The 10,819-nt window shown below is 36.6% G+C and overlaps 1 protein-coding gene across 2 annotated transcripts; it reads right to left on the bottom strand.

Annotated features, from left to right (window-relative positions):
• Positions 1 to 5,012: 5,012 nt before the first annotated feature.
• On the bottom strand, positions 5,013 to 10,357 carry LOC120527492. 2 transcript variants are annotated; one of them, XM_039750956.1, is made up of 4 exons: positions 6,873 to 7,400; positions 6,474 to 6,669; positions 6,160 to 6,284; positions 5,013 to 6,070 (listed from the first exon to the last, which is right to left on the bottom strand). In XM_039750956.1, the coding sequence occupies exons 1-4, from the start codon at positions 6,921 to 6,923 to the stop codon at positions 5,756 to 5,758; spliced, it is 687 nt and encodes a 228-aa protein (XP_039606890.1). In that variant the 5' UTR covers positions 6,924 to 7,400; the 3' UTR covers positions 5,013 to 5,755. The 2 variants fall into 2 exon arrangements, 1 of the variants encoding a protein (XP_039606890.1); XR_005633342.1 differs by lacking the exons at positions 6,474 to 6,669; positions 6,873 to 7,400 and adding an exon at positions 10,328 to 10,357.
• Positions 10,358 to 10,819: the final 462 nt, after the last annotated feature.

Genomic DNA, 10,819 nt, shown 5'->3' with positions numbered 1-10,819 from the left:
TACAGAAACACTTGTTTTGGCCCTGCAATAGCCCAGATTCTGATTCTGATTCACAGATTTATCTTCCTTATATCACCGGTTTTTAAGTAGTTATTTATTCAAAGGGCAAAAAATGTAATGTTTTTTCTCTGTCCTGTTGATCCTGGCAGGAAAACAAATAAACATTATTTCCGAAATGACCACTGTCCCAGAAACTGGATTCAGTTCACAAATGCATATGTGTAAATGGCTTCACATGTTTCCTAACTACCATCTCATCAACTTCTTAGATGCAATGTATGTGTAAAATATAAAAAATAAACAATAACTAATAGTAAACCAGTGTTATTAGTTAGTGCATCTGCCTTATAGATCCAGGGGTTTGGTTTTGAATCTTCCTCCCAGTTTTTGTCCACATGAAGTTTGAAATTTTCCTCATGTCTGTATAAGCCTTTTTCAATATTGCCAGAGACATGCTTGTTGAGTTGATTGTCAATTGCAGATTTGCTATCTATGGATGTTAGAGTGGGTGTGCATGGTTGAATGAGCCCTGTGATGGACTGGCACCTTGTCCAGATGTGATTCTTTTAATATTATTTTGTTAATACATGTGTGATGCAGTTTCACAGGTTTCTTGTCAAACTGCTAAGTTTCCTTCCTAGGTGTGATTCATCATAGTGCTCAATTGCAGAGAAGCTACAAAGCTTTCTTCACAGGTAAAGAAGTTCCTTCAGTGCACCAGTCACCACACATATGCAGCTGCACCATCTCCTAGGGTCAAATGTTCTCATCTTCTTTCAGTATTCTCAGTAACTGAAAACCACTGCCATATAATACAGGATTGTATTATTTTTTCTGTTATTGAACATGCATTGCTGCATCATCTCTTATTAGATGCTGTTCAGTACACTGTATAGTTATTTGAGTGAGACTGGATAAAAATAATATCCAGAATATTTGCTCATACTTTGTGGCTCAGTAGCATAACTTTAATTAATCAGAGTTAACCAGAGCTGCATCATGAAATGAATACATTTTTTTTTCTTTGACAAAAGCAAGAGCAATTAATTTATATTTCCTCTCAGTTGGCAATAAAATATTTTTTTTTTTATTTGAAATCCTTCCAAGGGTCATAAAACGTTTTTGTTAAAAAAAAAAATCCTTTAGAAAATAACCTTGGAAATGAATCAGGAAAGTTGCATCTTTTATGTGAAAATGAAACATCTGTAGTTTCCAATAAAAATAAATCTGCCATTAAAATCTTTTTCTGCCATCTTTAACATCTTCAGGGTTTTTGTTATCTCACCTTCTCAGCCACACGTTTTTGTCATTGCTTTATGCCTGTACCTTGGGCTAATGCAATATGTTTTTTATCCAGGTTGTGGCTCAGTGCAATTCGTTTACAGAGCTCAAATACATCAGAGAGTGTCCCGACAAATATTTCAACTATATATTGACATAGCTGGACAAATTATTCTAACCACAAGCCCACTGCAAATTATGCAAGTAATCACATAAAATATATTTTTAAACCTTCTGTAAATGATAACAATCAAATAACATTGTACAAGAAAGCAAGAATAAATTACAAAGCAATATAAAATTTAAGTAGGAATAAATACTTAATATGACCTAAATGGAGAAATATGTCGGTAACCTTTTCAATGTTGTTTCATCCTTTTGATTTTCGTAAAGAAGGAAGCACATGACAAAAAACATGTAGCTACCCTGATAAACACATTAGTGATTATGTTAAGCATATTTTTATAATACACTTTTATTTGCTTCCAAAAATGTGCATTTCAGCAGTATTCTAATGACCCATCAAAAACTCATTATTTTAATCAAAATATAAACAAAAATCAATGCAATCCAGTAAATCCTAAAAAGATTTGAGAGAGCTCTTGAGGAACTTTGAAACATTCCTTTTTAAATTATTTAAAGATAATAAACCAGAAAGCTTTTAAACTCATTTTGTAATTGCCCTGACCCTCACACTTATCAATTTATGTAAGAAAGCAGCTCTTTTAGTTAATGTAAAAGACAAAAAAGCTGCAATCTGCCCTAATTTGGGGTGTTCATAAGAAATGTAATAATTCACTTCATGAGGTAGAAATCTTAATATATAATACACTACCGTGGCTGTTCTTTTGTCTGTGCAGGATTTTAAATCACCTGTAGCTCAAAAACCGTTTGACCTATAGACCTGAAATTTGGTACACGTATACTACGTGATGTCTACTATCCGCTGTTGGCTGATGATTGACCTCCAAGGTTATTCCTCTTTTTATTTTTATTTTATTGTATAATCAACTCTCAGCAGCAGCCAGTAGGGCAGCCGTGCAGCACATGCGTACGGATACCGTTCTCATTCCCTACTGCCTTCGCATTCACTTCCCCTACCCCTTCATATCTTAAATCATTCTTGAGGTAGATTGAAGACTTCAGTGCCAGCTTAAGTGAAAAATTAAATAAAACATACTAAGTAATTGCAACACAAGCACTGACTTCATCAGTTTTAACATGAAAAGATCCCGACGAAAGATGAGAAGCGGGAAGCTAGGGTGGAGAAAAGAAGAGCTGCTCAGGAAGCAGCAAGTGCATCGACCTCTGAGCAAATGAATGTTAAACATACAGAGAAAGAGTATGAAAACTATGAATGCTCAAGTCAAGTGTATTCACTGCACGTTATCGTACTGGTACATAATAAATAATGATTGCATCAGATATATTTTTTATTTAATGTGTGCTTCAATTGTAATATTCTTGGTTGTAACTGAAATTAGTCATTTTTTGCACCCTAATTGAAGTTTACAGACACATAGATCCCTAGTAAATGATCAAAAATAAAAAATATAATTCGTAACCACTCACCTTGAAATAGTCTAAAATGATTCCCCACATTCTTATGTTTGAAATTTGTCATATTTAAACTTCTGAGAGACTGTCTTAGAGGGCTAGGACCACAGGTAAATAATCAAATATCAAAATATATTTGTGACCATCAACCTCGAAAAATGCATAAAAAGGCATTTCACATCCTGATATTACCAATTGCTGTTTGTTGTAAGTTTTATGATTAGGATGAAACTTTGACCCCTTGCAGGGTTAGGTGACGTAACATACACAATGATCAAAAAGACTTGAAAAGTTCATTATTTTTCATTTTATTTTATTTAAATTTCATATCTTAAATTGATCTGATTCACCTTTCTTTTGAGCAGTTACCATTATGATTTGAAGTAGAACAAAGCACTTTTGATAGATATTTACTGTAGTGTGCTACTGTGAAGGTGAACATCTACTGGGGAGATATTTAACACTGAATTGACTTCATCTTAGCCTAGTCATCTGTAGAAATGACACATCATATTTCAATCTTTCAGAACTATACTGCCTACCTCAGGGAAGGAAATCTGTTTCAGGGGACATACAATGTCTATGAGTATATTTAGGATCTTGGAAGAAGTAATAATACACAAAGTCACAAAAAATAAAAATATAGCTGATATTATTTATGGGGCACATCTATTTTAGACATCTGTAAAAGGCATGTGCATTTGATTAAGACTATACTTTTACTTTTATGGTGGAACCAAAAATGTAATGTACACTTTAAATTATGTGCTATGCACTTAACAAATGGTGTTTTTTTTCTGTTCTGTTATCACCTATCTGTTTTATTATAGATTACTATACAATGGAAATCCACAGCCTACAGCATTTGTATTCAAATTCAGTCCTGGGGTTCACCATGGATGCAGGTTTTTATTACAACCAATTTCACAATCAGTACAATCTCATTATTTAGTAATCTGGCCTACAAATATTTCTAAACAATTTAAAAATATTTGTATTCTTTGCCACAGCTTTAAATAATTTCATTTCTTTTGACATTTTCTGTAGAGTTTACTCCCTTAATTTAATCCTTTGCTGATGAATAACAATGAGCAGTGCAGACAAAGGTGCAAACAACATTGGTTACTTATAGGGAGCAATCACGTCACTGTCATTTGTCTGCTCTTTAAGGCCTTGTCCATACTACTATGTATTTGTTTAAAAAATGCAGACAGTAGTCTCCATTTTCACCTTTCCTCCAAAATACTCTGAAATTTTCAACCTCCAAAAGCAAAGACTTTTGAAAATGCTCTCGGTAATGGCAAAAAGTCAGTGTTTCAAAAATGCAAATTCTAATCCGGCTCTGGTTTGTTCATTCCCATTACACGGTCCTTCCCTGATTGGATCCTGCTAGTTATAACTGGTCATTCCCTGACTGGTCAGTCTTCACAGAAGAAAACCATATTCCAACAAGCGGACTATAAAGAGTTGCTTTTCATTGCATGTTGTACAGTTTGAATGTTGCCTACATACACGAAAGGTGCACAGCAAATCAGTCAGTGTTAAATCTATGGGTGTAAAATTTTATACTTTTCCAGTGTACATTTGGCGCCACAATGGAAAGTGTAAAATTAACACTTTAGAAATAGTAACATTTTCCAAACCATTAAAGTGTAACTTTTTGAACACTGTGCGAAAATAGCAATCTTTTATAGTAAATCTATTTACTTACCGAGTTAAGAAATTACACTACTTAGTGTGGCATTAATACTTGTAGGTGCTACATATTTCACTCTCTAGTGTAGAAAAAACATTTAATAGTTGCCTTAAATATCTGTAGTACTAGGAAAAATGATGATAGAGATGACACTGTTTTATATATAAATAATTATCTATTTCCAAACTCATATATTTCAGGAGAACTAATGAGTGATATACTGTATTTGTATATGTAAGCAAGAAAATTTCTTAATCTTATGACATTTCACCACACTAGAGACATATTTTTACTTCACACCTTTTAGTTAACAAAATATTATATGACCACCATCCTATTTACAATACTTACATATGTACAAGATAAAATACAATAACAATGTACTTAACAAAACAAGCTATTTCCATCAATAATGTCAACACTGGACTAGGAATTATCCAACAAAATCTATAACAAGTTTGTACAGTTTTGCGGGGAGTTTTTTTTTTTTTTGCATCAAAACAGTTATGCTTTTACTAGCTTTGTCTAATTTGCTGGTGCATAGAATGATGGTTTTCACAGTAACTACTGAAACAGTAAAAAAAGGGCCTACACCATAACAGTTTTTATTTACACCATCACTTTTATCTTATTTGAAACATTAACTAAAGACGTAAGTTACACATCAATATGCCTTATTATTTCCTCAAAAAAAAATTAACTATCCCAATTATTATGTACAGTAATATTAAACTAAACAATATATTTTTAACATGCAGAAATTAACTCTGAAATGTCAGATCATGAACAAACTAACAATTTCTATATAGAACATAGGCCAAATAACAATAATTTAGACATTATACAAGGTAATTTCTAAATTATATCAGGTATTCCAAAATTGCATCATGCTTGTTGGAAGAATTAAATACATTTGTAATTTCTGGGCAAACACATTGGTTTTCATCAGAAGAATTCAATGTATGTGTAATTTCAGGGTAAACACATTGTCTTGTATCATTTACATGGGCGACATTGAGATGTTTTCTAAATCCAGCATATGAGTAAAATATCCGAGAGCATCCTTCTTGAGAACAAGTATGTCTTTACTTTTTACCAGGCTAATATCCATGAGCTATTTTCAAATGCCTAATTAATGTATTGCTATCTGCATATGACAACAAGTACGAAAAGCACTTTAACATATTTGTCATTATGATGACTGAACAGCAATCAATAAGTTTAATTATTCAATATTTTTGCTCTTAATTCTTTAACCCTTGGTGATTCCTTCACATGTCCAATATCAATGTTGTAAACAGTTGTTTGCAAGAATGTATATACAATAGGCCTTATCATAGGTAATACTGAATACAAAATGAGCATCTTAAAAAGCTCATTGAATGCTCCCAAAGAACTTCTTGCCTGACATGGCATAAGCTGTTTGTCTAGGACAATATAAAAGTCATGGATCTTGGCCTTTGTTGTTCCTACTGCCAGATGGTAAGGCTGGCGACCTTCACTTTGGCTGAGGTGTTCATCAATACTGTAGCATGACTGACAGAAAAAAATACAAGCAATTATTAAGTGTCTAACATAATAGACATAATGCATTACAATACATTAATATTAAAAATAGAAAATACCTTATGAAACTGTACCATATGGTCAACTGCCCCACTAGAGGTGATTTTTGGCACTTTTTTTCCTCCAGCCAGTGGTGGCAAAAGATAGACTAATAATAAAACTGAGGCCATGTCTGCATCCCAACCTATAGAGATTTAAAATTCATATTATTAGTTTCTTAAAAATACCACAGTAAAAACATGAATGCCCAAGTATATCAAACTGGGTGTTTAACCAAAGTATTTAATTTAAACATGTTTATTTCCAGATGTTGGGGTGATATTTGCTACAACAACCCAGCATTTCACTTATCATTATTCATTCATCTACTCACCAATAAACCCTGATGATCCGTGATCTTCAAAATCAAAAGTAGATTCTGCACACTTCAGCAGAATATTCAAACCAGCCATCTGACCTGTCAGAGATCTCGCTTCTTTATTAATCTTAAACTTAAAGCAGGTATCCCACTTCTCAAACAATTTGGAAGATGTGTCAGAGCCAAATAAAAGACTGAAATCTTGATTTACCTTTAACACATTATAACAGAATACATATAACTTGACAATTATTTCACACCATATGCTTTCAAGATGACACTGACTAAAATAAAAGGTTACACAGAAAAAAAATCAACTGACTACAGAGTATATGTATAAAATTGATAGATAAGTAAAATTTTAAAAGGTTACTCTACAGCTCATTGTTTTCATTTGTATTACTTATAACTTACCAAGCCTTTTGTATCCAAAAATCTAGGAATGACAGTAAGTACAAATGTCATTTTCTCTTAGTTATATGCACCAGTTGCTGGTGGTATTGAAATGTTTTTCTCATTTTCTCATAAATTAGTACTTTATCTGAACAATGAGTCAGGAAAGATACTGCTTCTCTCCAACTGTCTCCAGTTAGCTGTTCTTCTGGATAAAGAATTTCTCTCACTGAACTTGGACCTCCATTTTTATTTTGTTTTACTTCCTTACTTTGAAACAAAGTCTTGCACTGCACCATTTTTAGTCGCCAAGCAAGGTAACCAGTACCACTCTCTGTATCATAAAAATGTTCCTTAAAAAATAAAATAAAAAGCAAACAAACTATTATATATGCCATCTCTTAAATCTTTTAGAGCATAATAAACTGCATGCCAGTAAGAATAAAAAAAAAAAAAAGATTTTGGTCACTTACATATCCTTTTGTAGAAAAGGGATCCTTAAGAGAAGGAAAAAAAGTAACAATCCCTAAAGCATATTTTTCTCTTATTTCTTTTGCTGGAATTCGTCTAAAATATATATATATTGTGCCTCCTCCAGACCGCGAGGGGGCGTCCGTCCTGGTTCTGTTGGGGGCCACGGGTTGAGGGCATGGAAGCCCTTCCCTGTAGGGGCCCGTGGTCACCGCCAGGCGGCGCCCCGATGCCGGTTTATCCCGTGCGGTTGCCGGTCGGGCTGGAGCCCGGCGGGACGCTTGAGGACCGGAGGAGGGCGAGTGCCTCCTCCAGACAGAGTGGGGCGTCCGTCCTGGTTAGGCAGGGGCCTCGGGTACAGGGCTTTGAAGCCCAGCCCTGTAGGGACCCGTGGCCACCGCCAGGCGGCGCCCCGGTGCCTAATTATCCCGGGAGCCCGGCACTTCCGCCACACCAGGAAGTGCCGGGGGGAAGACTTTGTGTGGCACCCCGGGAGCTGCCAGGAAGACAGCCGACACTTCCGCCACGCTTGGGCGTGGCTAAGGACGGAACACCTGGGGCTCATCCGGGAGCCTTATTTAAGGGGCCGCCTCCCTCCAGTCATTGGTGGAAGTCGGGAGGAAGCAGACTGAGCTGGAGAGCGAGGACAGGAGGCGGCCAGGAAGGCACAGAGGACTGTGGGCCTGGACTTTTGGGGAATTCGTGCGAGAAGGCACTGGGGTGCACGCGAGCAAAGACCTTGTATATAGTGTATGTAAATAAACGGTGTGTGGGAAAAAATATGCTGTCCGTCTGTCTGTGCCGGGGCCAGCGTTCACAATATATATATATATATATATATATATATATATATATTTTATAGTTGATCACACATTATTGCATTAATCTATACATCCATTATCAAACCCACTAAATCCAATTTGGGAATGCAAGGGATCAGCCTATCCTGGTTTACTGGATACATGGCAGACATTTGCCAAGCACCACATGGCATGTTCAAACATGTCAATATAGACTAATTTAGAATTGAAAATTAGTCTAACCTGCACATCATGTGGAAAGAAAACTTGAGTACCCACAGAAGTGGAGAACCTTCAGAAATTTTAAATTTATATTCTAACAGAAATATTGTAAAACAAAAACGCAAATAAAATATACAATATACTGCATTTAAATGGAACTGTTTAATCTACTGACATTACTTTACATCCACTCATGCATACATCCATCCATTTTCTTGACCCACTTATCCTGGGCATTATATTTAAGTATATATTTATGTAACTTAAGATATAGTCGTACCCCTGTTCTTCTGTCATGGATGCAACCAACATGTTGATGAGCTGCCTCCTTATGCAGTCACTGAGCATTCTTTTATCCCCCTCAGTATTCCTGCATTATTTTTTCTCCGCCAGGTTTCTTCATTAGAATGTTTTTAACAAGCTAAAAAAAGGTTGGGGTATCTACAAATATATAATGAGAAACCACATAATGAACATATAAAATATTATGATCATGTATTAAACAAATGAATATGTTGCTATACCTCTTTAGCATCTGTGGCTCTATCAGGTGAAAGTTGCGTCCTCTTTGCTGCTCGGCGATGTCCTGCTCACTTGCTGAAGATACTGAAAGTGTGTCAGTGCAGGAGCTGGGGGATGAGTGTGTCAAAGGAAATCTATACTAATAAAAGGCAAAGCCCTCACTGACTGACTGACTGACTCACTCACTGACTCATCACTAATTCTCCAAGTTCCCGTGTAGGTAGAAGGCTGAAATTTGGCAGGCTCATTCCTTACAGCTTCCTTACAAAAGTTGGACAGGTTTCATTTCAAAATTCTACGCGTAATGGTCATAACTGGAAGCTATTTTTCTCCATTTACTGTAATGGAGTTGAGCTTGAAAGCCGTGGGGGAGGAGTTTCGTGTGACATCATCACGCCTCCCACGTAATCACGTGAAATGTCAACGTAGAAAACCAGGAAGTGCTCCAAAAAGCGCTGAAGAAAACATGTATTATATAATTGAGAAGGCAGCGAAACAATAAGAAGCGAGCGAGTGACATATACAACCATATTCATGAGTGCTGCTACTTCGGAAACAAAGAAAAGTGTAAACCTAAAGTTTAAATTAAGTGCATAGACAGGCTGCCGCTGGCATTTGTCATGCTCATGGGTAATGCGGGATACAAGTTTAATGAGAGGACGCAGGATATAAACCAAAGTTTTGATCATTTTGTAACTAAGTTAACTCTTTTAGGGCTAATTTTCTTTTTGTTTCTTATCTCCCAGGGCTGAATATTTTTCCAAAAACTAACATTTTTTAAAAAAGAACACAAAGCAATTGTTTAACATATCAAATCAACAAAAAATATTTATTTTTGACAAATATTACTGTCTTGCATGTTGTATGAGCCTGCATACTCTATGATTTCACATACATATCACATAAATTTTACACAGCAAAGTCCTGCAAAGTCTGATCTCGCTCAAAGCAGCCAATTTCAGTCATTGCCACATTGCACTGCTTACAATACGTGTTGCTTTGGTGCCTACTTTTCAATTGTCTGTTGCTGCACTTTCTCACATATATTGTTAGTGTGTACTGTAGAGAGACAAGTCACCCTTTTGCCATTGTGCCATTCCACTGCCACCAAGTTTTCTGCCCGCATGAAAACCGTATTGTCACTTCTTTTCATCTTCTGAAACTTTATGCATGGCATTATAGCCTGGCTCACCTCATGGGATTTGCTTCTGTTTATTACAGAAGTGAATAAAACTTTGCAGCAGCACGTACCTATCACCATGCTGCATAACCTGTCCAAAGCCACCAGGGGACAAAGCACGTTTGGACCAATGCTCCCTGAAGTTATATCACCAGTTCTGTCCCATCTCTATTTGTAATACCACAGCACGCTTCATCTCGTCTTTTGTTGTGGATTTACAATTTGAAAAACGAGAATGCGATGCAAACGCAGCCCGCGATTCAAAAAATGTATCTGCCTACCTGTTTATCTCGTCTGACGGTAGCTGAAAAGCAACATCAGGAGAGAGCAGCCTGAAGTACAGCAGCTGGTGATCTGTCGTGTCCAACAGCAAGCCATGCCGTCTTGTGAAGTCCAGCAGCCAGATCGGCTCTCAACGGATCAATGTCTGTGGATTTATCCCACGCGAACCTTGCCGTAGATGCATCGGCTGCGCAAAGCGCTCAACTGGCAGCAGATCCGCTGGCTCAGCATCGGCTGGTGTTTGATCAGCTGATGCCGGCTTCTCACTCTCTTGCTCGATCTCCTGATCACTGTCAATAAAATCTGATTCTGAAAAATCAGAGTCCGACTCCGCGATAATGCACAAAACATTGTCTGCCGAGTGTTTTCTTTTCTGCACTCACTTCGCTCCCTTGTCACATGTCGATGCCATCTTGCCATTGTTTACATTTCGCAACTCACGCACACGCTAGGATTAGCTGCCGAGTCAACGAGTCTAGCATTCCTCCAAG

This window comes from Polypterus senegalus, chromosome 4 (genome assembly GCF_016835505.1).
Source record: "Polypterus senegalus isolate Bchr_013 chromosome 4, ASM1683550v1, whole genome shotgun sequence".
In the NCBI taxonomy this organism is placed as follows: domain Eukaryota; kingdom Metazoa; phylum Chordata; class Cladistia; order Polypteriformes; family Polypteridae; genus Polypterus; species Polypterus senegalus.
This window is presented reverse-complemented; position numbering and strand designations above follow the sequence as displayed.

Coding starts and splice junctions, on each gene's coding strand:
- LOC120527492 (XM_039750956.1), bottom strand. CDS start 6,923: ATGACATTTGTACTTACTGTCATTCCTAGATTTTTGGATACAAAAGGC. Junction 6,670..6,872: donor TTTTGGATACAAAAGGCTTG/GTAAGTTATAAG, acceptor AATGTGTTAAAG/GTAAATCAAGATTTCAGTCT. Junction 6,285..6,473: donor CGGATCATCAGGGTTTATTG/GTGAGTAGATGA, acceptor AAATCTCTATAG/GTTGGGATGCAGACATGGCC.